Genomic DNA, 26934 nt, shown 5'->3' with positions numbered 1-26934 from the left:
AGTATGAAGGGCTGAAGTTGAGTGAAGTAAAGGTGAAAGCTGATGTGAAAACACTTCAGAAGCAAAGTCAAGAGAAAATGGACAGCCAAGCACAACTACAAGCTGAACTAGAAGCAGCACGGAAGAAATGTCAAGAGTTAGGAAGTCAAAACCGAGAAACCACTCAAAAGCTAATGAACTCTAAAGAAGAGTATAAAAAAATCAGCAATGCTCTGACTGAAACCGAAAAGGAAAGGGATGGGCTCACCCTACAGCTAGCGGAAGAGTCAAAAGAGATTGAGAGCTCGAGGGAGGCCAAAGACAAAGCTGAAATATCACATGAGGCTAGCCAAGATGAGGTGATCGAACTAAAGGATGAAATCAAGTGAAAGATCAAATGATTCAGAGGTTGAGAGCGTCTCTGGGCAGAGCAAGAGCTGCAGCTGCAACTAGCACTAGCCAAGATAAAGACGTGTTTGAAGAACAAATGATAGAACTTCAAAAAAAGAGCTGACGCTTGAAAAGAGGCAAAGAGTAATGCTAGCTGAGGGATCAATGGTGGTACAAGGCAGGTTAGAAGATGATAACAAATCATTGAAAACGAAATTGGATAGGCTTCAGAAAAGACTAGAAGGTGACACAAAGACGTTGCAGACAGAGAATGATGAGGTAAGGTAGAAGCTAGAGAAAGCTGGTAGAGTCAATGCAGAACTTAATGACCTATTAGTAGTCTACCCTTAATGAAAAAACCCTTTTGTTCATTCTATGAAGTGTCTGTGAGAAGCATATTCAGTATATGAGAGAGAGTGAGAGCTTATCTTGACGCTACGCGCACACTGGTGGTTGGAATCGAGTACGGAGAAGTGTAGCGTGTTGCCCCCGAAGAGAGCTACGCGCCAATACCCACACTACGCATGTACGGCCCAGCGTCACGAGATTGACCTACGAGCTATTTCTAGGGATTTGGTAAGAAAACGGTGTCTGTTTTCGCATTTCAGCATATCCACGCGTTCATATTGAGTAGAGCTACACATAGGCACCTTAGTTTTCAGAAACGTCGACCTACAAAAACCTGTCAGACATCCTACGTGATTCTACACTGGGTGTTTATGGGTAAGGTTTTGGGTCATGGACCTTAGGGAGAGTGGCCTATTGGTGTTAATAGGATATCCCTCAAGTTTCGTAGCGTTTTGAGAACGTCTAATGGGTATTTGGCTCATGGAAGCGTTGTAGGAAATCTCCTCCTGTGCAACAATAGTAGGCTGTAACTTAGACCTTGGGTAGAGACCTCTATAGGAAGTAGTCAATAGTCGGTCGAGTGTAGGTTGACACCCTATGCTTGCTTCCACGCGCCTGCGGGTCGAGCTTCGTCCTTAGTTGACAATTCTTGCTAGGTGAGTTCTCGCTGTGCTGACGTCCGTCGCGGCGTATCCGCCAACATTGGCCCTAAAATGATCAGAGATGACCTTAGCTTTTGCCCTCTACCAAGGATGCGAACATGGAAGGAACATGAACTGCTGAAGAGAAGCCACCCCACGTGGCTCAACTACCCGAAGCTGCAGGCTTGAAGGGAGGCGAGAGAATGAGTGAGCAATACATGGTGAAAACCCTAACGGGCGCCATTAAATTGTTCACTGGCTCGCCTGACCTCTCTTGCATTATGCTTAGAAAGATATGTAAAACACTTATGGCAGTCTTTGAGGTCTTCAAACCTCGACAAGAAACAAACAATATATTCTTCTTCCAGGACACTTATAGATGTACTTATGACCTGTCTGCTCAACCTCCACATGAGGTGATACATGCCCTCTACCAAAGAATAATGTTCCTGTCCCCATACCATCTCCAAGTCTTTGAAGAAGCCTTCTACACCGGATTCTTCACCATCGACACAGATATATTCGGCCCAACATTCGTGGCCGAGCATGCATGGTATGAGTCCGTTTTGAAGATGCGCGACATCCTCCACTGAAGCAGCGGATCTACTATCATGTCGGGGACGACATGAGCTAGGAGGGGGGGAGTGTTAGTTGAAGACGGGCGGCCACACTCAACTGAAGACTGACAAAATGATAAAAGAAGGAAATCCTATGTAGTCATTCCCTGATTAAGAAAACCCGTAATTTCACTTGTAAATACTTGGGGCTTGCAGAAGTTTCCAATTTTATATATTATTTTTGCCATTAGACTAAGTAAGATTTCACTTTGGAACATGAGGTTTTGTATTTGGAAGGTATATATATCAAATTCTAATCTTAATGAAAAAACCCTTTTGTTCATTCTATGGAAGTGTCTGTGAGAAGCGTATTCGGTGTACGAGAGAGAGTGAGAGCTTATCTTGACGCTACACGCACACTGGTGGTCGAAATCGAGTACGGAAAAGTGCAACGTGTTGCCCTCGGAGAGAGATACGCGCCAATACCCACACTGCGTGTGTACGGCCCGGCGTCGCGAGATTGACCCGCGAGCTATTTCTAAGGATTCGGTAAGCAAACGGTGTCTGTTTTCGCATTTCAACATATCCACGCGTTCGTATTGAGTAGAGCTACACATTAGGCACCTTAGTTTTCAGAAACGTCGACCTGCAAAAACCTGTCAGACATCCTACGTGATTCAGCACTGGTTGTTTATGGGTAGGGTTTTGGGTCACGGACCTTAGGGAGAGTGGCCTATTGGTGTTAATAGGATATCCCTCAAGTTTCGTAGCGTTTCGAGAACGTTTAATGGGTATTTGGCTCATGGAAGCGTTGTAGGAAATCTCCTCCCGTGCACAATAGTAGGCTGTAACTTAGACCTTGGGTAGAGACCTCTGTAGAAAGTAGTCAATAGTCGGTCGAGTGTAGGTTGACACCCTCTGCTTGCTTCCACGCGCCTGCGGGTCGAGCTTCATCGCTGACAATTCTTGTTAGGTGAGTTCTCGATGTGCTGACGTCCGTCATGGCGAATCTGCTAACACCCGCCATGGGGCTTGGCCCTTAGTAAGGAAGGGTGCCCAAAGTAGGGTGCCCTTTTTAAAAATATGTGAAAAGGAACTCATAACAGCGTCCATGGCGGCAACAGCCGACTGCGCAAGGGGGAAAACAAACAACATAGGTTGGTCCAATTCAACGGTTGTAGAAACGTAAAGAGGTCCTTGGGCCGACATGAATCCACCAAGAGCACTAGCACTTGAAACGGTGCAAGTCTTGCACGTGCCTCCCTTTTGTGTAAGAGCCCTTTCTCCCACTCGTCTTGGCCCTCCTTGGGGTGACACGAATCCACCAAGAGCACTAGCACTTGAAATGGTGCAAGTCTTGCCCGTGCCTCGCTTTTGGGTAAGAGCCAGTTCTCGCACTCGTTTCGGCCAACCACCCATATCCACCAGACTAACAAAACCTAGCCCAAACAACAGAGCACCATTGAGCAAAAACACCTAGAGCCTGCCACCCTGCATGGACTATCACCCCAAATAGAGATCACCCTCGAAATGAATCAGCTCAAAGCGAACCATCATAACATTACATCGGCTAATACAAGAGCCACCCTCCAAAAGATAAAAACAACCATAAGAGATGCATACCAACCATAGAGAAAAGCATACTAAATACTTGCCGACAGGGCGGGGCCCATCGTCCCCATCACTAGCAAAAGCCACTAGAGGTGCCACCAGTAAACTGCATGCCCAAATAAAGCCTCCAAATACTGCCGATAGTGACCCCCAAAGAAAAATCCGTATACAAGTTCATGGAATCGCTAGCACCTGTACAACAAAAAGCTTCCACCGTAGGGGATGCCACAGAACCAAACTAGCTACCTCCAAGCAGGGGCCTGGACATGGGAGCCAACACATCGAGACCAACCAAGACCGGCATTAGACAAATGCCACCAAACATCAAGCATCAACGCTTCACCATAGGAGAAAACGAGGAGCAAGCAGGCTTTTCATGGAGAGCCAATAAGCCCCAACAAGAGAAGGCCCTCGCTGCCACCGGACCCACCACCGACTGCCACTTGAGAGGAGGGCCACCCAAAGCAAATTGCAGATGAACCGGTTGTCGCTTCTCCTCTACAAGGGAGGTGGGAGCTGCAACATCTCCTTTGATCCAAAAAAAGGGGCAGAAAGGAGAGGCATGGGATGAGAAGAGGAGGTAGCACGGCCCCTCACCCCAGAGGAGACCACACTCCTCAACTTGCTAGCACACCTGCCAACACCCTAGACCATGCACCGAAGCCCAGCAATAGGATAGACCTGAGCCTCCCTGTGCTATGTGACCTCGTAGGCTGCCACAAGCAGGAGTAGGCTTGTTTAGAAAAGCTTAAACTTGGTAGAGATTGTAGATTTACAATTTACCCTTGAAGCACTATCTGTCCATCCAATCCAATCCATCAATAATAGGTCACATGAAAGGGTTTTAATTTAAGCTTTTAGAGCTACCTCATGCCTACTTGTAAAATGGTGGCCACTTTGATAGATGGACGAGAGAAGATATCCACAAAAGTATACAACAAATTCAAAAAGGTCATTGTGTGTGTGTGTGTGTGTGTGTGTGCGCACGTGCGTGGGTGTGAGTGTGTGTCTCTCGACTCCCTCCTCCTCGGACTATCTTCTAGAGGGCGAGTCTGACACTCGTGCTAAGAGATCCATGAAGCTACTTAGCTTATTTGGAAGGGTTCCCTATTATAATGTGGGGGCCTATGGGGAATCCATCTTTCTCATCATAAAATGTGAAGCATTTCAAAACCTTAAAATAAAAAGGAAGAAAATAATGAAAGGATGAGGACCTTTTAACAAACTAAGAAATAAATTTGAAGATTCAACGCTTCATACTAAAAAATAAGTATAAATACATGAAAATAATAACACATAAAAATGTATGCTAACATATATGTCTAAACTCTCTTCTTCTCTTGAGGGCTTGCCAAAAACAATTTTCCTAAATAAGAAAATAATGGCATACTTATAACTATTCCAATTTTTAGGTCAACATTTGAAGCGCTTGTCAATTAATTACACTAAAACTTGTTATATTCTGTCGGTTCTTGTCAAGGCAAGCTCGCAATCTAGCCAAGACTTTGCAATTTTAGCCTGTTAAAATACGCCAGCCCCTAGTATTTGGCAAACACGGCTTTGAAGTTTGCTTGCAAAGCCAAAAGTATGTAAAAGAAAGTCCAAGATTATGACATGTTAAGAATTTGTGATCACATTAGGCCTAACTTATATTAAGATATGGTGCAGTTGAGTCATGAGGGCACGTGGTGTAAAGGCACTATAGTCTCCGCGCCGGGTATAGAGTTCAACACTTGCGATTCAAACTAAAGGGACCCACACCATGTGACCATGGCTACAACTTACGTGACTTAGGAGAGAAAGATCGAACCTTGAAAAAGAAGTAGGACATGGCTTCAAGCACACCTACACTTAAAATATAACCACCTACCATTTAGGTCTCCCCAATCTTGGAAAATTAAAAATCCTTTCAAAACATCTCCAGTGAATAAGTGAAGGGTGAGTTTAGGAAATGAAAAGACATGTGTAAACTTAGATAGCTTGCCCTCATGTCCTCTCTCTCTCTCTCTCTCTCTCTCTCTCTCTCTCACACACACACACACACACACACACACACACGCACGCGCGCGTGCACACACACACATATATCCTCTTGTGAGTTCTTGCCTTTGGCTTTGCATTCCCAAGCCATCAAAGCGTCTTCTCGCATTTATAACAATGGCTCTCAAACCTTGTGGATATCGAGGCAACTAGTTGAGCACCCACCTTGTCATCCTTGTCAAGCTTGCCTTTGCCTCTGTTCTATAACAAACTCGTACAATTTCTTTTGGCTTCACATTCAATCGTCCATAGGCTGCTAACTGCACTTTCCATAGTCATTCTTAATCTTGGTTCATCGTTGTTGCTAGCACTCGAGCAAGGGGGTGCCATGTTAGGGGTACAAGGCCTAGAGAATACTAGGCTTCCTCCTCGTAGCCCCAAAATGCTTCACACATTGTCACGAAGTGTCCCCTCAAGCCAAACCAAAGTAAGTTCTCGACCACCTTCCCAAGAAAAAAAGAGGGCTCTAAATTCCCCCCATCTTAAGCCAACCAACATTATACACAATTCAATATGCCCTCCAATCTTGTTGCCCTATGTTGCCCAATGAGCTATGCTTTTAGCAGTTTAAGACGTTGAGCCGTCAAGGAGACCTATGCCGTCCAATGACGCACATACCTGAGTTTACTTTTCTCCCCGAATTTCCCAAATGTCCCGAATTTACAAATTTGCATCTGATGGCCCGAATCACCTTAGTCGTAGATCCCATTTGAAGCTACCCATGCGAGATACTATGGAGGCCAAGCGTTTGTCTCTAAACTTTATCCTATAATTTTCCCTCAAGGTTTTTGATTGCAAGCTTGTAGCACATGTCAGAAAAGAACTTATGGTTTCTCATTGGTTGAACGTTGGAAAATTGCCCCACACTTGGGCAATCTGAATAGAGCCTTAGAATGAGTTGATTGCCCTTGCAACCACCAGCTGATATGGACACTAGGTTCTCTGCACATCTCCCATCATCGCCATTTAACCAGCTGCTTCAAACATCCCGCTCGCTCTCTCTACATACACAATCACACACTCATATATGCTATAGCCATTTCTAGGCATCGCCAATAAGAAATTTTTTTTCATTCATGGCCTTGAATCGCAGATCTCCAGTCGATATGCGGTTGTTGTAGCTACGAAGAATCTCTTTGTTGCATTTGAGGGTTTCCTTCTGCTTCCCTCTAACTTCTCCTCTACTTATCGCTTGATACGCAAGGATCTTAAGCTCGATTCTTTCAAGGCTTGTAGTGTGTAATACCCACCATAGATCATGTGGATGAAGCAGACACAGGGCCTTCAGAAGAACTTGCAGGGAAGGACAAAGTAGCACCTGTAGATCGCTCTGTACTGTTCTTGAAGCTTTTCAGCTTTGCCTCGCCCCTTGATGTGGTGCTTATGCTCATTGGTAGTGTTAGATGTGCCGTGAATGGAGTCAGTATGCCCCTCATTTCCCTCCACTTAGGTCAACTCATTATGCATTTGGCAAAAACAGCAATATTGATGATACTCTTGACGTTGATACCGGCGATACTCTTGACGTTTTACTTGGGTATGAACATTTCTCTTATTCTTGTGTGTGTGTGTGTGTGTGTGTGTGTGTGTGTGTGTGTGTGTGTGTGTGTGAGAGAGAGAGAGAGAGAGAGAGAGAGAGAGAGAGAGAGAGGTAGACTTCCTTTGTTGTTGAAGCTAACTTTGTTTTTAGGTCTCATTGCGCTTCATCTACTTTGGTATCGGGTCATAGCATCCTTTTCATGTAGGTTTTCTTTGCATGTTGTTTGATCTCATCCTTACTCTTGTGCGTAGAGTCTCTGAGAAAACATTTTGTGTTTTTTTTGCAAAGGTCACATGTTGGATGATAGCAGGTGAGTGACAAGCCGCTTGTATACATGGGCTTTATCTGAAGGCTATCTTGAGACAAGATGTCGCTTTTTTTAAACCAGGAATTAGCTACAGGAGAGGTTGTGGACAGAATGTCTGGAGATAATACTCTTATTCAAGATGCTATAGGAGAGAAAGTGAGTCTTGGTAGTGATGGAGCTTGTGTGGAATCATGAAAAGAAGATTCCTCTGAAGAGAAATCACATGAAGATGCCCTCTCTCTCTCTCTCTCTCTCTCTCTCTCTCTCTCTCTCTCTCTCTCTCTCTCTCGTGAGTTCTTGCTTTTGCCTCTGTCCTCTTGTAAGTTCTTGCTTTGTCCTTTGGCTTCGCATTCCCAAGCCAAACAAAGCATCCTTTTGCATTTATAACAACGATTCTCGGACCTTGTCAGTATCGAGGCAGTTAACTAAGCATTCGCCTGTTGTCCTTGTCAAGCTTTCCTTTGCCTCTATCCTCTAGCAAACTCGTATATTTACTTTTGGCTTCAGATTCCCAAACAACATGATTCCTTTGTAATGTAAATAGCCTATGAACTTTGAGAGTATCGGAATTAGGAAATTAGATAAAACACTTTTGTGAGATTACTTTGTGAGCATAGCGGGTGAACTTAATTGATGGTAGAAACATAAACATGGTACTTAATTAACTTAGCATGAACAATACTTTTGCAAGAGAGAGAGATTAGAGAACATGACAACAATTCAGGACCGGATTTATGTGGAGCGGATGCCCCCTCCAATAGGCATTTGTATTATAGTTTCTCCCATCAAGAGAGACTTGGTACAATACAATCTTTGTGTTCCTTGTGACCTAGGTGATGAATGAAGATGAAAAGCTTCATGCATCACGAGCATAACATAAACTCTGTACAAAGCATTAACTATCCCAAACCTCAATCCCAAGGCCTCAAACACCTTTGAAGGTGGAGAGAGCTAGCGGGGAATGAGGGTAGGGAAGAGGAAGAAGAAACGTTCCATAGGAGAGAAATAGTTCCTCACTTATCATCACTCTTTTTGCTAGCATACATAATAGCATAGTAATGAAGGTGGAGAATATGGCAAGCTTAAGCATTGAAGCATGGCTCTTGGTTGGATTTGCATTCCATAGCCAAGAGTGTTGGTGTAAGCTCTCAACTTCTCAACAAGCTTGAAGAAGGAGATGGAGTTCCTCTACTTTCACCAAGTGAGAATACCTTGAAAAAAATGAGTGTGTGAGAGGTGTATACCCCCCAAGCATACCCCTTGCTTGCTTTGGACGAGCAACCTTTTTCGCTCAAGCCTAAAGCTCATTGGACCCCTCTCCCCCTAGCCAATCACATGTCCCATGCATTTCAAGCACATGGGTAGCCTTTGGACAAGCCTTTGGACAAGTGTCCTCCTTACCCTTTGAGAGAGAGAGAGCTTGAAAATATCTAGATATTGGTTGAATTGAACTAGAAGCTCATTGGACCCCTCTTTAGCTCTACCAATAGGATTCAAACACACCATGTGGCTAAGCATGGGGAGAGTCTGACATGTGTCCATATGTCCCTTGAGAAAGGGGATGCCCTTTGGGTGAGTGGGAGGTTAAGTCAAAGATTCCCCTAACTTTGGGGCTTTCCCCCTCCTTTGTAGGGTCTCTTTTTGATTCAAGCACCTTACCCCCCATGCATAGGAAGCTTCTCAAGCACCTTCCTCATCAAGCATGACAAGCACCTTAAGCACCTTATCATCAAGCATGACAAGCACCTCAAGCACCTTAGTCATCAAGCACGACAAGCACCTTAAGCACCTTATCATCAAGCACGACAAGTACCTCAAGCACCTTAGTCATCAAGCACGACAAGCACCTTAGCTAACAAGCACGACAAGCACCTCAAGCTTAGGTTGGGTTCCCACCTCAAGCTCAGCCCTAGCTTGCCTAAGGTCAAAGGACTTTTAACACTAACCATTGGAGGTCTTTAATGAATCTAACCCTAAGGTCTTTTAAGCTCCATTAAGCCTTGCTCTTTGACATACCATCTCTCATTTGGACCCCGTTTACCATTGGCCCCGTGTTGAGATAGATCCATAAGCACATGTCTATTTTCTAACCTTGTTCCCGTTTATTATCCCACATTAAATGATTGATTTATATGAGAAGATCATTTGGGTTGGTAAGATATTAGATTTTATGACATTACCTCTCTCTTGAAATCATAGTCATCCTCGATTATGAGGTAGAAGAGATAAAGCCTTAGTCATGAGTCAATTTTTCTTAGCGGATACAAGATCCCTTTTTAACCCACGACATCATTCCAAGATGGATGACTAATCCATTTGGTGATTGGGAGACATAGATGCCGCAAACATGTCTTCTCTTTAGTCCATTTTATTCTCCCAAATAAAGTGACAAATTCTACCTGGTGTTTGAGAGACGTCGTCATCACAAACATGATTCTAACTATGCATACTACTTAAATTTGTGCACAATAAAAAGAGAATTAGTCTTATAAGACAAAAACATTGATCATTTAAAAGAAACATGTACATTTGCTTACTCTATTGTAGCATTGTAAGCATTGACAAGGTTCATACTATCCTTAAGCTAGATTCCTTGCATCCATCCAGCATCTTCAAAATGATAATTTTTGAACTTAATAAGGTACTGTCGGATAATCTTACCATGTCGTAGTACCTTGTCTTCATGCCGAAGGATAGCTTCAGGTTGTAGCACCTCTTCTTGGTCTTCGATTGCGGAAGGGTCTTCAATAATTGGTTCACTTGGTGGCTCTCCTTTGTAGGGCTTAAGTAGGCTCACATGAAAAGCATTTTGTATGAGCCAATGGTTGGGAAACTTGAGTTGATAAGCCACCTCATTGATTGGCTTCAAAATTTGAAAAGGACTGTAATATCTTTTTGCTAGTTTAGCATAATAATTTTGATGGTCCGTAGGATTTTTGCCCGTCGTTTGCCTCAATCGAGCCTTAGGAAACTTAAGTAAGAACGTTAAGGCCCTTCTGTGCTTATCAGCATCAGGTTTTTGCCTTTGTTAAGAGATGGATATAGCCTTCTTAATTTTTTGAAAAGATTCTTGTAGGTCACGGCTATACTCATCGGCAACGAAGATTTTCCCATGTACTTTAAGTAGCAAGGGACTTTTAGGTCTTCCCTCTACGATTTAAAAGGTGCTTTTCCCGTAGAAATATGGACAGTATTATTGTATGCATACTCTATAAGAGGTAAGTACTTTTCTCATTGTGAGCGTTGATCTACTTTTGTAACATAGGTCTATAGTAGATCAAGAATCATAAGATTGGCTATCTCACTTTGGCCATCTGTTTGTGGGTGATAGGCCGAAGAGAAGTTCAATCTTGTACCTAGATTTTCAAAGAGACATTTCCAAATATTACTCGTCATTCTAGGATCTCTATCTGAGACGATGGATGTTGGCAATCCATGGTGTTTGAAAATCTGGGATATGAAGAGAGTTGCCATTTGGTGTGCCTTAATAGTCTTTTTGACAGGAATAAAGTATGCTTGCTTGCTAAACCTGTCGACTATTGTCCATATTCCCGTATTCCCATGGATAGACTTGGGTAATCCAAAGATAAAATCCATGGATATACTCTCCCATGGTGAATTAGAGATTGCCAATGGCTGGAGTAATACATTTTGAAACATACTCTTGTGTGTCTACTTTCATGGTAGGCCAATAACAGTATGTATTTACTCCTCGAAGATTAGGTTGAATGCCTCTATGCCCCGGATAGGGAGAAGCATGGGATTCATACATGACTTTCTCACGAAGGGAGTGGGTAACATGTAGCCTATTTCCATGGAGAAGATAACCATCCTTCAAGGTGAATGGTTCCTCTTTCTTCCCCAAAGCAAGGGCTGACATTATGTCTTTAAAGTCAGAGTCAGTAGCATACTCATCTATCATACAAGATAGATCATTGTGAGTTGCTATAGACACAGTATTAACTTTTGGTCGTTGTGAAAGTGCACCGGCCACTTGATTGTGCTTACCAACAACAATGTGAGCAATATGAAAGTAAAATAGCGAAAGAAAATTTGCCCACCTCATTTGTTTGTCGAAAAGCTTGGTTTGCGTCATGAAGTACTTGAGACTTTGATGGTCTGTTCGTAAAATGAATGGAGTCCCCAATAGATAGTGCTTCCATGTGTCTAGGGCATGTAGAACAGCTAAAAGCTCTTTCTCATAAATGCCTAAGACCCGTTCATCTGTATTGAGCCTTCGGCTCTCTCATATGCTATGGCATGCCCTAGCAAGACTACTCCAAGGCAATCACCACAAGCATCACATTGGACCTTGAATGGCTTTGAGAGATCCAGAAGCATAAGGAATGGTTGCGAGGTAAGCTTCTCTTTGAGCTTGTCAAAAGCATTTTTCTCCTTAGCAGTCCATGAATTTCTTTATTAAGTCATGTAATGGTCCTGCAATTTGAGAGAATTTTTCTATGAAGCGTCTATAGTATGCACACATACCAATAAAGCTTCTTAACTCATGTATATTCCTTGGATTATGCCATGCTTTTATTACCTCCAACTTTGATGGATCGATACGGATACCATCTTGAGAGATAATATGACCGAAGTATTGAATCTCTTGAAGGAAAAATTCGCTTTTCTTTTGATTGAGAAGAAGCTTGTTCTCTCTCAATGCTTGAAAAATCACTTGAAGATGTTGCTTGTATTCCTCCAAGGACTTGGAGTAGATGATAATATCATCAAAGAACACTCCAGTGAATTTGCGATAGTGTCTAAATTTTTTCTCCATTAATCGATTGAACGTGGTCGGTGCATTAATCAAGCCTAAAGCCATGACTAGATATTCATAAAGGCCGAACGTTGTACGGAACACGATCTTTAGGATATCTTCATTCGCTATCCTAATTTGATGGTAGCCACTTTTAAGGTCAATCCTATTGAAGTAGGTAGAGCCTTGAAGCTTATCAAACAGATCTTCTACCCGAAGTACGAGAAATTTGTTTTTGATAGTGATATGGTTTAGTGCGTGATAGTCCACACACATGCGGTATGCACCATCTTTCTTTTGTAGTAGAAGGACTGAAGAACAAAAGGGAGAGGAGCTAGGCCTTACCATCCCTTTGTCTACCAATTCTTGTACTTGCCTCAAAATCTCCTCTTGTTGAGCTTGGGAAACTCGATAAGGAGGCTTGTTAGGCAGTGAGCTTCCTGGTAGGAGCTCAATTCGATGGTCATCATCCCCTCGTTTTGGAGGTAAGTCCATAGGGATATCATCGATGAACACATCTTGGAATCCTTTTAGAAAGTTAGACAAGTGTAACTCTTCTTGATTCCTACCATTTACATTTGATGAAACATTAGGACCTTTTAGGGACTCTTTGGCAAAAATCATGTCCGCAAAAACTGAGCTCTTCATTGATTTATCAAGAGCAAGAGGATTTACAAGTGGTATATTACGACCAGACTCACTAGTATCTATATACATGCTCTTTTCCTTGTAGGTGAAGTAGATTATCTTTTCATGGAACTTCATGTTGGCAGCCATGCGGTTGAACCATGGTGCCCCTAGGATAGCTTCCTCATGTTGGAGAGGAGAGACGAAAAATTCTTCTTTGTCAACATAGCTTGCCAGGGTCAAACAAGATGAAGGCATCATGCTCCCTTATCTTTCCCTAAGCATAGGAAAGAGGTGAACCTTTGCAATGAACATCCTCTTTTGGAGCTTCGATGGTGGAAGCTCTAGGAGTCTCATTGCAAGAATTTCTCTCGGGGCAAGAACGATAGCCATGTCCTTGCTCCCCACGCTTAAAACATTTGTGGCCCTTGCGAAAAGATTGAAGCTCTTCAGGTGAGAGTTTGTTTTTACCTTTGTAAAATCCCTTCTCCTTGGACCGATTGTTGTTGTTGTTGTTGGAATGGCCTTGGGACAAATTTTGGGCATTGGTTTTTCCCTTGGCATCACTTTTGTCTTTATTTTCCATGGGCTTGACATTTCGTCTAGCCCCTTGTTGGAAATTGATGCGCGAAGCAACCATGATGCGGTGGATTACTTCGGTGATAGAACCAGGCCGTTGAGAGTTGACATATTCGGCTATCTCTTCGAGTAATCCCGCACAAAACTGTTGCTTTTGCTCAACAAAGTCTATCTTTTGGAAGATAGTAGCCTTGAGATGTAAGTCCCAAAACTTGTCTATGTATTTGTGGATAGACTCATGAGATAGAAATAGTTCCTCACTTATCATCAGTCTTCTTGCTAGCATACATAATAGCATGCCATCCAATGAGCTCTGCTCCTAGCGGTTTAAAACGATGAGTCATCAAGGGAAAACAGAGGCCAAGCTTCAAGCGTCTCAAGACACTACAGTGTGGGGGTCATCGTTGTCATCAAGCCCCGCTAGGAGCATCGTTTCAAAATGCAGTGGGGGGAGGGGACGGTAGCTATCGACGCCAAGTAGTGCTACTAGTGCATATAAAAAACGCAAGGCCAAGGGGGTGTGAGCCTGCCGTCTGCTACCAAACGTTTTGAAATGCCAAGAGTAGAGATCTTCTTTAGGCAACTATAGCACACCTCCGCTACGAGGGCTCCATCTAGCCGATCTCCACCAACATTTCAAAACGCTGCCAAGGACGGAAAAACACCAAAGCCTGTTCTTCAAGACTTCTTAGCACACACTTCTCCTCCCACCGAAAGCTCTGATACCATGTAAAAGTCGATGATGGGAGAGCGTATAGCAATTGGGAGAATACATGAGAAAGAGAATGAGAGAGAGAGATATACTTTTGAACCAATCGATCGGGAAATGATACTTAAAGCCAAAATAAAGACTTAAATTTTGGGATCACATTGGGCTATTCAGTTGAGATGCTATAACTTTAACACGAAGAAACGGGTCGAGGTGAGAGTCATCGTGATTTAAACTGAATGACTTACCAATGCACCATCGCATGCAAGTTGATACAAGGCACTAACTTGAGCATATATTTTCGATCCGCAAAAAGCCTAGTACACACCAAGCTGACTTTGTGTTCATGCATAGTTCACACAACCAAGGGCTAGGTCACGTGCACGATGCTCTCCTGCCTTTCTCATGATCAGAAACTGGATATGTCGGATACCTAGTAATCATCAAGTGCAATAAATGCATTGAGACGACGTTCCCGAGCAATTCTCTTGCTGCAAAAAAGGACGCTTTTGGCGCGCAGTGCAAACGAAAAGTTTCCTACGCTAAAATTTTTGCAAGAAGACAAAAACGGACGCTATTTCATGCTGATGTGGACATTTAGAGAGAAGGCGTCTGATGGAAGGTGACCGGGCAAGAAGCAAGATGACAAACTCATGCGACCTAGCCCTAAAGAGGCACTAGACACCCATGTTGAGTTCACATCACAAAAAGTCAACACCTAGTTCACACTGAGCTCACTAACGACAAGCTCACACCAAGTTACATTGTCGATTTTCTTGCGGATGTGGGACACTGATTTGCCCTCCACAAGCCTCGCCTCCTCACTATCTCACACGGGCATGGGCTGGATGGGATCAATGGCCCACGCCTATTTCCCGGAGCGGGTGCGATCTGAGCCGTCCTATGCGGTTTGTGTGAATTCGAAAAAATAGGAAAATTCGGGTGCAGCAAAACTTGTAAATTCGGGTGCCCACCTCCCTCCCCCGCTCTCCTCCCCCGGAATCGAACCCATAACATCACCTTTGCAAGCCTATCACCTTAACCACCTCACCTGCGCGTGCTTGTTGAAAGCATTGGGAGAAGGGCTTCTGTTATGATGAACCCGCCGTTGTGTAAATTTGGGTCAATTTAGTAAATTCGGCCAAATTGGTAAATCCGGGCGTGCCGCAACATCGAACGGCCCACGATGCACCCGCTCCGAAAAATAAGCGTGGGCCATTGATCCCATCCAACGCGCGTGTGAGATAGTGCAACACTGCAAGCCTCAGCAAGTGAGTTATCATTTATGGGGAGATGGTAGCCTAGCCCTCAGGACTAGCCTAGGCCCTGGCCCCTACATACAAAGCGCCTGTCTCCACTGGAAAGCTTGAGCACAAGTAGTCGACAAGAAATTTGAAAGCGCGCCCCTTGCAACATCTCGCGCCATCGTCATTCCCACGCCCGCTCGCTCTCTCCACACACACCTCCTGCCCGCATGCAGCCGTTGTTGCAGTAGCTGCGAAGAATCTCTTTGCCGCTTTTGAGGGTTTCCTTCTCTCCTCTACTTGTTGATACGCAACGATTCTTTGAAGGCTTGTAGTGTGCATAATTACCCACCATGGGTCATGTGGACGAAGCAGACACAGGGCCTTCCGAAGAACATGGCGGAAAGAAGGAAGTAGCACCTGCAAATCGCTCTGTACCGTTCTTGAAGCTTTTCAGCTTTGCCTCGCCCCTCGATGTGGTGCTTATGCTCATTGGTAGTGTTGGAGGTGCCGTGAATGGAGTTAGTATGCCCCTCATTGCCCTCCTCTTGGGTCAACTCATTGATGCATTTGGCAAAAACAACAGTACTGGTGACACTCTTGACGCTGTTACTCAGGTATGAACATTTCAATCTTATTCTTGCACAGATTTTCTTTTCTTTTTGTGTATGTGCGTGTGTGTGTGTGTGTGTGTGTGTGTGTTGGGAGACTTCCTTTGCTAATGAAGCTTACTTTTGTTTTTAGGTCTCCTTGCGCTTCATCTACATTGGTATCGGAGTATTGATAGCATCCTTTTCACGTAGGTTTTCTTTACATGTTGTTTGATCTCATCTTTACTGTTGTGCGTAGAGTTATCAAGTAAACATTTTGTGTTTGTATGCAAAGGTCACATGCTGGATGATAGCTGGTGAGCGGCTGTTCGTATACGTGGGCTTTATCTGAAGGCTATCTTGAGACAGAATGTGGCTTTTTTTGACCAGGAATCAGCTACAGGAGAGGCTGTGGGCAGAATGTCTGGAGATACTATCCTTATTCAAGATGCTATAGGAGAGAAGGTGAGTCCTGGCAGTGATGGAGCTTGCGTTGAAGCATGACTGTATGTTACACAGAGTATAAGAAGACATATTATTCATATAATCACATATTATGAAAAGGAGATGCCTCTAGTATTGACTGAAAAGAAATCAAGTGATTAGATTCAAATTACAACCACCATATTTGAGAGCATGAACATCGACATGAAAATGAAATTGTGAATGTTAATGGCCCACAGCTAAGAATATATCGTATTTTAAAATTTTTAGTTTCCTTTGGTTGCAAATAGTTGGCTCAATGACTCACATAGACGTGTCATGTGCTATGTTCTGATGAAATTTTGAGATTGGTCCTGCAGGTTGGGAAAGTCATACAGCTGGTTTCAACCTTCATTGGAGGATTTGCAGTGGCATTTATAAAGGGTTGGAAACTGACTTTAATGATGCTTGTTACCGTTCCACCAATGGTTGTGGTGGGTGCAGCGGCGATGACCTTTATTTCCAAAGCAACAAGTCATGGGCAAACTGCTTATGCAGATGCGGGAGATGTCGTAGAGCAAGCACTTGGTGCGATTAGAACAGTGAGATGTCTCCCCTGGTTTAACTTTTACTTGTTTTCTCAAAGTTTGTTGCGGGGAATCTGGATCATGAATCTGAATTTTGGTTAATCAGGTAGCAGCTTTTGTTGGAGAAAAAAAGTCAATTGAAGCATACAGCAAGAAACTCAAAATTGCTTATGTGGCTTCCATTCGACAAGGAATTGCCTCAGGGCTAGGGCTTGGCGCGTTTATGCTGATTATGTTTAGCTCTTATTCTTTGGCTTTTTGGTATGGCGCGAAGCTCATACTAAACTCAGGATATTCAGGTGGCGCAGTTGTGAATGTGTTGTTTGCTGTACTCGTGGCAGGCATGTGAGTATTTTGTCTGAATGGTGTCATTAATGGGGTACTTTTTGTCTGTGTCTTCTTCTTTTCTCAATCAAAGATTTCTTCCAGGTCTTTGGGTGAAGCTTCACCTTCATTGAATGCTTTTGGAGCTGGAAAAGCAGCAGCATACAAGATGTTTCAAGTTATTGATAGAGTGCCAGATATTGATGCTTTCAGCTTGACAGGGGAGATCCCGAAGAACATCAGAGGGGAGATTGAGTTTAGAAATGTGGACTTCTCTTACCCAGCACAGGCAGATGTGAAGATTTTCTCAAACTTTTGCTTTCAAGTACCTGAAGGGATTACTGCTGCTCTAGTTGGAGAGAGTGGAAGTGGCAAATCCACAGTGATCAGTTTGATTGAGAGGTTCTATGATCCACCGGGGGGCACCATTTTACTTGACGGAGTGGAAATAATGAAATTGCAGCTGAAGTGGTTAAGACAGCAAATAGGGCTCGTAAGTCAAGAACCTGTTCTTTTTGGTACCTCCATCAAGGATAATATAGCATATGGGAAGGAGGGGGCAACCTTAGAGGAGATTGAACAAGCTGCAGTATTAGCGAATGCATCAAATTTCATATCCCGGCTCCCCAAGGTGTGCAACTGGTCAGACTGCTCCTATGCTTGTGTTGTATTGTTCACTCGTGCCCATTAAATCTGACATATTCATTTTTGCGGTCAGGTTTATGACACATTGGTGGGAGAACATGGCACACAATTGTCCGGAGGCCAAAAACAAAGAGTTGCAATCGCACGAGCAATTCTTAAGAACCCTCGCATATTACTTCTTGATGAGGCCACGAGTGCATTAGATGCTGAGTCCGAGCAGCTAGTGCAGGAAGCTGTGGATAGGGTGATGATGGGCCGTACTACTGTCGTGGTGGCGCATCAGCTCACTACAGTAAGGAATGCTGACGTGATTGCTGTCATTCAACATGGGGCAATTGTTGAACAAGGTAGGTGCTGGTTGATGGACAAAGCTTGAAGCACAATTTAAATTTTTCCACATTGGACTTTTGAGGGTTTTAGGAATTGCCTGCATGTGCAAATATCTGTCTCTTGGCAGATTATGCTTTTAAAACTCTTGAAGGGGTCTCCCATCTAATGCCAGGGAAGCACGAGGAGCTGTTACAAAGCACTACAGGAGCTTATTCTCAGCTTATACGCTTACAGCAAATGAACAGGGGGAAGGAATCAAAGGAAGATGCTGATGGTGGTGAAACCAGGTTGTTGTTGCAAAGATCTGAAAGAAGAAGCGGAAGTCACAAGTTTTACCACAGATCTTCCAGCTTGAATTCCGACTCAGATGGAAGCGTCCGATCAGCAAGTTAACGTCAATCTAGAAAGGAGGTTGTTCAGCATCATAGGAAAAACCTTCTAGGTTGGTGTGGACAAAAGGCTACAGAGGGGGATTTGGAAACTGGGGAAGGGAGACTGGCACCACCAGAGGTTTCTATCTTCCGTCTAGCTTCATTGAATAAGCCAGATACACCAATTTTTCTTCTAGGGGTCGCTGCTGCTGCTGCTAATGGATGTATATTGCCAGTTTATGGGCTTCTCATGTCAAGGATAATCAAAACCTTTTTTGAGCCCCGTGACCAGTTGAAGAAGGATGCTAATTTTTGGGCATTGATGTTCTTAGTCACTGCTTGCGTTGCCTTTGCGGTCCAACCAGTATAAACAATCTGCTTCAACATCAGTGGAAACAGATTGATTCAACGCATGAGACAGCTCACTTTTGAGAAGGTTTTACGGCAAGAGATCTCTTGGTTTGATGAGAGTGAGAATGCAAGGTCTGCACTTTCTTTCTTTGTTGTTTTTTTTGCATTTTTATGCCTTGCATGTGCCACAAACATGTGAAATATGATTTAGCCTCTGCATTTTGGAAAAGGCAATAAAGGATGGTTTTTGTAACAACAGTGGTGCCATAACTGCTCGCTTATCAGGAGATGCAGCAAATGTTAGGGCTATCGTGAGTGATACTTTGTCTCTTGCAGTGCAAAATGCTGCCTGTATTGTGGCAGCCCTTGCCATTGCTTTTTCTGCCAGTTGGCAGTTGTCACTATTAGTTCTTGCAAAAGTACCTTTCTTAGCGCTGCAGGGCTTTGCGCAAGTTAAATTTATGAAGGGCATCAGTGCAGATGCAAAGGTAACACCCATACAAAGTCTTACCCTGTCATGCAATGCCAGCCCATGGTTTTGTTAAATTCTAGCTGTTGGATTGGTGCTAGTCAGATAATGTATGAGGATGCAACTCAAGTGGCAACTGATGCTGTTGGCAGCATTCGCACCGTCGCATCTTTCTGTGCAGAAGATAAAGTGATGAGTCTGTACCATGACAAGTGTCGCTCTCCACTGCAGAAAGGTGTTCGCAAGGGGATCGTGAATGGTTCCGGTTTTGGATTTGTGAACTTTATGATGTTTGCAGGCTACTCCTTTTTTTTTTGGTTTGGTGCCAAGAAGGTTCAAAAGGGAACAACAAACTTTGAAGATGTGTTCACAGTAAGTCTCGATAGTTCTACAAGGTTCTTAATTGTGCTTTGAGAAGACGTGAAGAAAAATAAAATGTGTTGGTATCATCAGGCATTTTTTGCTATCTCAATGGGTGCCATGAGTCTATCGCAATCTACTGGTCTTCTTCCGGACATATCAAATGCCAAGGCTGCTGTGAATTCAGTGTTTGCACTGCTGGATCGTCAATCAAAAATCGATCCTGCAGACAACTCAGGGTTGATCCCCAGCCCCGACTCCGTGGTTGGGAACATCGAGTTTAGACATGTCAGCTTCAGATACCCAAGCCGGCCTGATGTCAAAGTTCTCCTAGATTTAAGTCTTTCAGTCAAAGCAGGAAAGGTGGGACTCAAATGTTCATTGTAGTAAGAACAAATTCCCCCCTTTCTATTTGTTCTTAAGGATCACTTAGAATTATCAAAGAACACTGCTAGTCTCTTGCTACTATATCCACAAGACTTCATATTCCCTTGCGAAGCTGATTTCTATGACATTTTCACAACAGGTGTAGATGTAAATATCAATTAATGCTTTCAGCACATGCATGTGCAAGACCAATCAAGATACCCACCCTTCCTACCTGTCCTGAAATGGTCTTTTTAAAGAAACGCTATAGTGATGGCACTATTTAAAGGCATTTGACATTTATATTATGAAAAGGTCTGTGCACTGGGTTTCTTCATGGCAAGGCCAAATGAAGTTTAGCAGTTAACAAAGTAGATAGCAAGAAGATGGAGTACATATTATGGTGTCTTTATGATATGATGCTTTTGCAGACGGTGGCTCTTGTGGGAGAGAGTGGATGTGGAAAGTCTACGGTCATCGCCCTCTTGGAGAGATTTTACGATCCAGACTCTGGGCACATTTATCTGGATGGAACCAACATCAAGAACTTGCAAGTGAAATGGCTGCGCCAGCAGATGGGGATGGTTGGGCGAGAACCAGCACTGTTCAATACAAGCATTCGTGAGAATATCACTTATGGAATGACGGGCCCTGTGTCGGAGGAGCAAGTTATAGAAGCGGCTCAGGCCTCGAATGCCCACAAATTCATCACAGAGCTTCCAGAAGGCTATGAAACATGCGTTGGGGAGCGAGGAATACAGATTTCTGGAGGTCAGAAGCAAAGGGTAGCCATAGCTCGAGCAATTATCAAGAATCCCAAAATCTTGTTGTTGGACGAGGCTACCAGCGCATTAGATGCCGAGTCGGAGCATGTAGTGCAGGAAGCATTGGAGAAAGTGATGCTGCAATGGTCGGTAATTGTCATCGCCCACCGTCTCTCCCCAATAAAGAATGCGGATCTTATTGCTGTTGTCAAGAATGGGGTGGTGATAGAGCAAGGGAGGCATGAGGAGCTGATGCGACGTGCCAAGGACGGGGCGTACGCTACTCTAGTGAGGCTGCACATGACTTCTGCTTGAAGGAAGCCATTGCTTGGACAAATGTTAGCAGTACATGAGAGCTCCCTTACTCTTATATATGTTTCTAGCTGATATGCAGGCCTTGACTCTCAGCACATGCTGCTTGTGTATGTAAAATACTTCGTACTAGCCTAGCAGAGATGCAAGCCCCCATTTTTGAGAGTTGGATGAGGGGCAACTGTATCATCATCATCAGCAGCGGCAGCATTGCGTTGAGACGAAGATATCATCCTTGAGATACATGGAAGATGCCATAGCTTGGCAATGCCATAACAGGCTCTTAAAAACTTAAGGGAAAACATATTTGCGTTAAAAAATCGGAAAGTTTGAGCAAGTTCTACTGCAGACAATTTCAAGAATTTACTATATTTTCTCAAGTCATGTTCAAACTGTATAGACAGAGCCAATGGAACTCATCAAGCATGTAATGTTAAGGTGTTTCTGTGGGAACGAGCTCCACCAAGAAAAACTACCAAAATGCCCTGAAATTTCTAAAATATTCCAAAAATTCCCCTTATTTTGGGAATTTTTTTTGCCATAAACTCCCAAAATGCTTTTAAATTTTATCAAAATTTCTAGAACACCCTTTTGGCAATCTTGCAAGCATCTCTAAAGACATTTTGTTGCGAGTCTTCATAGGAAGAATGGTTCTCCCTTGATAGAAGAGAGTAGAATTAGGGTTTTAAACGGTCATGTGGGTCGCGGGATGAAACACTTAATTATACAGATGCTACTACTTTATGAGCTCATTGATGAAATTTTTGCACAAGACACTTTAAAAGTAGATTTATACCTGCTCTTCTTTTTAGTGGCAATTGTAAATTTTTTGTTCTCTCTTAAAACATTCCTATGCGCCGATGGTAACCATTGTGTTGCATTGCAGGCATGGGAGGAAAATAAGAAATCAGAGTGCTGTTGTGCATTTTGATAGGTTTAGAATTAAATTTCCATTTAATCTGGTTGCGAGACGTAGCCAGGAATGCGTGATTGCACAGGAAATGACCAACATGGCACTAGCAAGGAAGCTTTGTGTTGTGTTTTTATTCAGATGTTGCTTGGGGAAAGATGTTATATCTTGGTCAATAAGCATGCAAAGTGGGGGATCTTGGCGATGCTTTGATTGACATGTATGTCGAACATGGCAATCACAAAGAAGCTTTAAATTGGTTTTTATTCACCGTACCATTGCCAATCAAGGGGCATTGGAGAAACACGTCGAGCTTCACAATGCCTTGGTTGATATTGTACGCCAAATGTGATGCACTTCAGAAAGCACAAAGAGTGCTAGAGGTGCTTATGTGGCCTCTTGGAGTACATTGATTGTGGGATTATGCCCCACATGGGAGTGGCAAGGATGCTTTGGGTTGTTTTTACTTTCCTGTACCATTACAATAATGGCCATTGAAGAAACATGGTGTGTTTAGCAATGCTTTGGCCGATATTTATGCCGAATGTGGTGAACTTCAGAGAGCACAAACAGTGCTTAAGAATCTTATTGTTTGGAATGTTGCCTCTTCCAGTACATTGCTTGTAGGGATATGCTCGGTATGGCAGGAGTGAGGAAGATTTGAGTTGATGTTTTTTAAACAAGGTCAGTAGTTCTCAACCTTTGCAATTTTTGTAGATATTCCTGGATTTTACTATGACCCCAACAAAAATCGGCATTTTCCTATTTCGTCCCCGGGTCATCCAATTCAACAGAAGGTAATAACTTTTTCAGCTATAAAGGAGTGGATGTGGCATTTGACTTCCTTCAGTTTCATTAGTGAAGGCAACTATTAAGAGCAACTTCAAAAGCATGTGAAGTAATGTTACAACCAAAAAAATATGAGTAACAAAGCCTTGTTTGGTGGGAAAAGTCAAGCAGCTATGCGGTGCACTGATTATAAGATTAATCAGTACGCTAAACTTTGTGTTGATGTATGTTCGTGTGTGTGTGTGTGTGTGTGTTGTGTTTGGGAGCATATGTCAGTACCTAGTTCTACACCCATTATTGGGCACCGACGACGTTAGTGGGGATGTCGTGGTATTTAGTCAATACTATGCATCATGGAGTTGATGGTTATATTGTCTTGCGGGTGACTACCATGGGTATGTACCTGGCACTTTCCTTCAAGGGTGAATCTGGGCTTATCCTGGATTCATCTAGGAATATACATAAGATTAATCAAAACTATAAGCTCAAAGGCTTTTATCAATTGAGAATGGCTTTAATTTAATGCTGAGTACACTTCATGAGGGTTGTGGTTAACATATCAGAAAGAAGGGCACATTTACATTATTATTGCACATCCACTTGCATTTTCCTGTAACACTCTGACATGATTTCGTGGATTTTGTTAATTATTGGCATCACACAATTCTGGTGATCTGCCTCTTTCTTTTTGTCTCACGTCTGCGGATTTCCCTTCCTTCCGGTGTTGATAAGTAGTTGTGTGTTCTAGATCTTTTTGTGCAAGAATGAAATTGTAAGCTTTGAAACCCAAAGGTCAATCACAAAATGCTCATGACATCATTTTAGCTAGTCTCCTCTATTATGTGCAGAGCCAGCTGATCCAAGAAATTCATAAGAAGATTTAGAATTTTTCTCATGTAGGAAAACGGAGTCTTTTTCATACAATGCATAACATCACGAGTTTTTGTTCGAGAGCCACCACATACCTAGCTAGGTACGATTGGGGGCAGAGGACCACCGGCCTCAAAGGTTGGGAAAGAGGCTGTCCCAAGAGAGAAAAACTAAAGGGCTAGGGACTGAAAATACATAGCAAATCTCTCCTTAGAGTAATAAGAACATAATTTGGATCTCCACTGTTTCCGGGGAGTCTCTCTCTGAATGAGGGCTAAAGGGACATCTGGGACTTCATGAATGTCTTTCACAGACAATTTAGCCAAGTATTTGATTTCTGAGGAGAAAGCATACAAACAAGTGTCCTGCTGAAGAGGGTGAAAAACAGCCTGCAGCCTCTGTATCCAAGCAAACCAGAGGAAGGAGTTTCTCCACAAATTCCAAAGGGGTAGATCCAAGTGGCAGCATTCCCTAATAAGTATCTCCTTGTAGGTGAAGGGTTGGGGATGACACGGAGAGCAAATATGATGGAGCATATCTAGAAGAAGCTTTAACTTAGGGCAAGAGAAGAACAAGTGAGCAATATCCTCAATCTGGTTGCACCTGGGCAAGTTCCATCACCAATGCCAGCTTGAAGGGCTCTTTTACCAGTCCACAATCCTTGACGAATCACCAACCAGCTAAACAAGAAGTGCTTTATTGGAATTGGGTAACTCCATAAGGACTTAAATTATAGATACACTGCTTTGAGCTCTAGCTTAACTTCCATTTTTGTTTAATCTGGCTTTGAGCTCGGGGCAGAATTTTGGGGTAAGAGAGACACTGTTATAGAACTGTTTGGGTACCATCAATAGGAGGTTACTACCATCAATAGGAAGTTACTGGCTTGAAGAGGCTGCTAATATTGGTCTCTCAACCTGTCCAAGAGAATTCTCCTTTGCTCTACTACTTCAAGACAACCTGCAATCGATTGAACTTTAGTTCTATCTCCTCCAGTGTCATCCACCTTCCTTGATCTAGAAAATCTCCCCAAGTCCTCAGTCCTTTCTTGAAGCATTTGTGAGCTTTGATGCTTAATCTAAACCCTGCATGCTTAGCAATATAACCAAACCACAATGAATCATTAGTGTAACAAGTGAAAAATTTCACGAGGCCTGCCAATTAAAGGTGATGTAAGGATAGTTGTTTAGCATGCCGATAGCAAATGAGGTTAACTTAGGAAGCCCTTAAGCATGATAAGAAGTGGTAACCAAGATCAGATTTTGAGGTTCTTGAGAACAATGAATGTCATAATAACTAATATCTAATTCTCCTAAATGATTTTCTCATGTTAAACTGATCATTTAATATGGGGAAGTACCAGGGGAGAAAAAGCTAGAATATTGGTTAAGCTGGCAGACCGGTCACAGTAGGGATCCAAAGGGGGGGCCATCTGCAAAAGAGAAATGTGCATCAATGGGCTTCAAAGACCCTAAGGTTCAGCCCATGAAGACTTCCAAAATGCTAAGGTTCCAAATTTCAAAGGCTATGTCCAATGGTCAAACTCTAGGTAAATTGGGTGCTTGTGGGAAGACTCAAAAGTCTTCCCACATCCCTATCTTGGAGGGGGCGAGCCCTTTTAGTAGGGGATGAGAGAGAAACACACACACACACACACACACACACACACACACACACACACACACACACTCTAGCAAGCTCCCCTTACACAAAGAGAATAGAGGACACATGTCAGCTCACTAGCCCAGTTGCCCCCAAGGTGCTTTCAAATCCTATTGGATGGCCATAGAGGTGGACCGATGAGAATTAGGCTAGAATAAACCTAGTTTTACTCATTTAAAAACACTTGATAAAAGAACCAATAGAAATTAAGCTCTCTAGAAGATTATTGGACAGTCTCCCAAGGGGTCCAATGAGCATTCAACAGCCCAACGGCTTGTCTGATTCCTATTGGCCAGAAGACTAAGGGGTCCAATTAGAGTTTAATTGCATTATTTAATTACCTAAAGCTCTCACAAAAGGGAAAATGGGGACACATGTCACATCACTTATGCTTCTTAATTATCATTGGCTAAGCTTTGCAGGTCCAATGGGATGCCACCATGAGTAAAAATCAAGAGGGGTCAACCAAGAGAGAGAGGGGGCTGATTTTGGCAAGCATTATCACACACACATTCACACAAGCTCATGTGTGAAGTAAAGAAGAGTCTCTCTCCTTCTCAAGCTTTAATGGAAAGCTCATCATCTACTCCAAGCTTGTGAGAAGGGAGGCCTACACCAACAACTCTTGGCTTTGTGATGCAAATCCAACCAAGAGCCAAGCTCCAATGCATGCTCATCTCCTCTACCATGCTAATTACTAAGCTATGCTAAAATATTATGAGTGATTATGTGAGGAGACATACTTCTTTCTTGTAAGAATACTCCTTCTTCCTCTCAATCTATTCTCATACCCCGCTAGCTCTCATCATCTTCGAAGGTATGTGAGGTCTTGGGTCTGAGACCGTGAGGGAATTGATGTTGTGTTTTACAAGTGTGAGCTTGGTGCTTGAAGCTACCATCTTCATTGCACCAGCAAGTTATTGAAGGAACACAAAGTATTGTATTGTAAAATGTCTCCCTTGATGGGGGAAACCTATAATACAAAGCCTTTTGGAGGGGGACCGGCTCCATGTAAATCCGGTCCTCAATTGTTGTCAATAGCTTAATTTCTCTCTTTTTTTGAAGTATTATTCATATCTAACTAGGTGTTATGCTTTTGTTGCTCTCTCCATCCAAGCACTCTTGCTATGCTCATTAGGAATCTATTCTAATGAAATGCTCAGTATGTCTATGTTATTTTCCGCTACACACAAGTTACTAGATCATTAAATGTTACAATGAGTATGGTTCTACCAACCAAGCAAAGAGTGAAATTTCATAGACAGCTTTGAAGCCCAAACAATTACATAACCTATCAAATAGCCTTTAAAAAATGTATAGCAACACAAAGCTGGCCTAAAAATTATGCTTGCTTTCAAGAGACCTTGAAACATCTTTAAACATGTGGTATAGTGGAACTGGAAAACTGCTTGGCGGACTCAATCGAACCTTCGAAACGTTGACACTTCTTTGATAAACACAACAATACCACACTACTAGT

General features: G+C 43.0%; 2 protein-coding genes across 3 annotated transcripts; both read left to right on the top strand.

Moving 5' to 3' along the window:
* Positions 1-15411: 15411 nt before the first annotated feature.
* LOC147421282 (ABC transporter B family member 11-like) lies at positions 15412-16350 on the top strand. Its single transcript, XM_086504128.1, has 3 exons — positions 15412-15948; positions 16076-16130; positions 16217-16350. Exons 1-3 carry the CDS (start codon positions 15685-15687, stop codon positions 16240-16242), a joined length of 345 nt encoding a protein of 114 aa, XP_086360254.1. The 5' UTR covers positions 15412-15684; the 3' UTR covers positions 16243-16350.
* Positions 16228-21925, top strand: LOC147421281 (ABC transporter B family member 4-like). 2 transcript variants are annotated; one of them, XM_086504127.1, is made up of 10 exons: positions 16245-16386; positions 16725-16946; positions 17038-17276; positions 17361-17886; positions 17974-18247; positions 18403-19084; positions 19212-19440; positions 19527-19793; positions 19875-20144; positions 20579-21925. In XM_086504127.1, the coding sequence occupies exons 6-10, from the start codon at positions 19014-19016 to the stop codon at positions 21224-21226; spliced, it is 1485 nt and encodes a 494-aa protein (XP_086360253.1). In that variant the 5' UTR covers positions 16245-16386; positions 16725-16946; positions 17038-17276; positions 17361-17886; positions 17974-18247; positions 18403-19013; the 3' UTR covers positions 21227-21925. The 2 variants fall into 2 exon arrangements, with proteins under 2 accessions (XP_086360252.1, XP_086360253.1); XM_086504126.1 differs by lacking the exons at positions 19212-19440; positions 19527-19793; positions 19875-20144; positions 20579-21925 and having other exon boundaries at positions 16228-16386; positions 18403-18769.
* Positions 21926-26934: the final 5009 nt, after the last annotated feature.

Source organism: Adiantum capillus-veneris, chromosome 28 (genome assembly GCF_014529385.1).
Source record: "Adiantum capillus-veneris isolate H3 chromosome 28, ASM1452938v2, whole genome shotgun sequence".
Classification (NCBI taxonomy): Eukaryota; Viridiplantae; Streptophyta; class Polypodiopsida; order Polypodiales; family Pteridaceae; genus Adiantum; species Adiantum capillus-veneris.
This window is presented reverse-complemented; position numbering and strand designations above follow the sequence as displayed.

What these genes read in the sequence shown, in the direction of transcription:
- LOC147421282 (XM_086504128.1), top strand. Translation starts at nt 15,685, where the DNA reads ATGGGTCATGTGGACGAAGCAGACACAGGGCCTTCCGAAGAACATGGC. An exon ending in CTCTTGACGCTGTTACTCAG is followed by an intron (nt 15,949 to 16,075) that starts GTATGAACATTT and finishes TTTTGTTTTTAG; the next exon opens with GTCTCCTTGCGCTTCATCTA. An exon ending in ATTGATAGCATCCTTTTCAC is followed by an intron (nt 16,131 to 16,216) that starts GTAGGTTTTCTT and finishes TTGTATGCAAAG; the next exon opens with GTCACATGCTGGATGATAGC.
- LOC147421281 (XM_086504126.1), top strand. Translation starts at nt 16,342, where the DNA reads ATGTCTGGAGATACTATCCTTATTCAAGATGCTATAGGAGAGAAG. An exon ending in TCATATCCCGGCTCCCCAAG is followed by an intron (nt 17,887 to 17,973) that starts GTGTGCAACTGG and finishes TTTTGCGGTCAG; the next exon opens with GTTTATGACACATTGGTGGG. An exon ending in TGGGGCAATTGTTGAACAAG is followed by an intron (nt 18,248 to 18,402) that starts GTAGGTGCTGGT and finishes ATCTAATGCCAG; the next exon opens with GGAAGCACGAGGAGCTGTTA.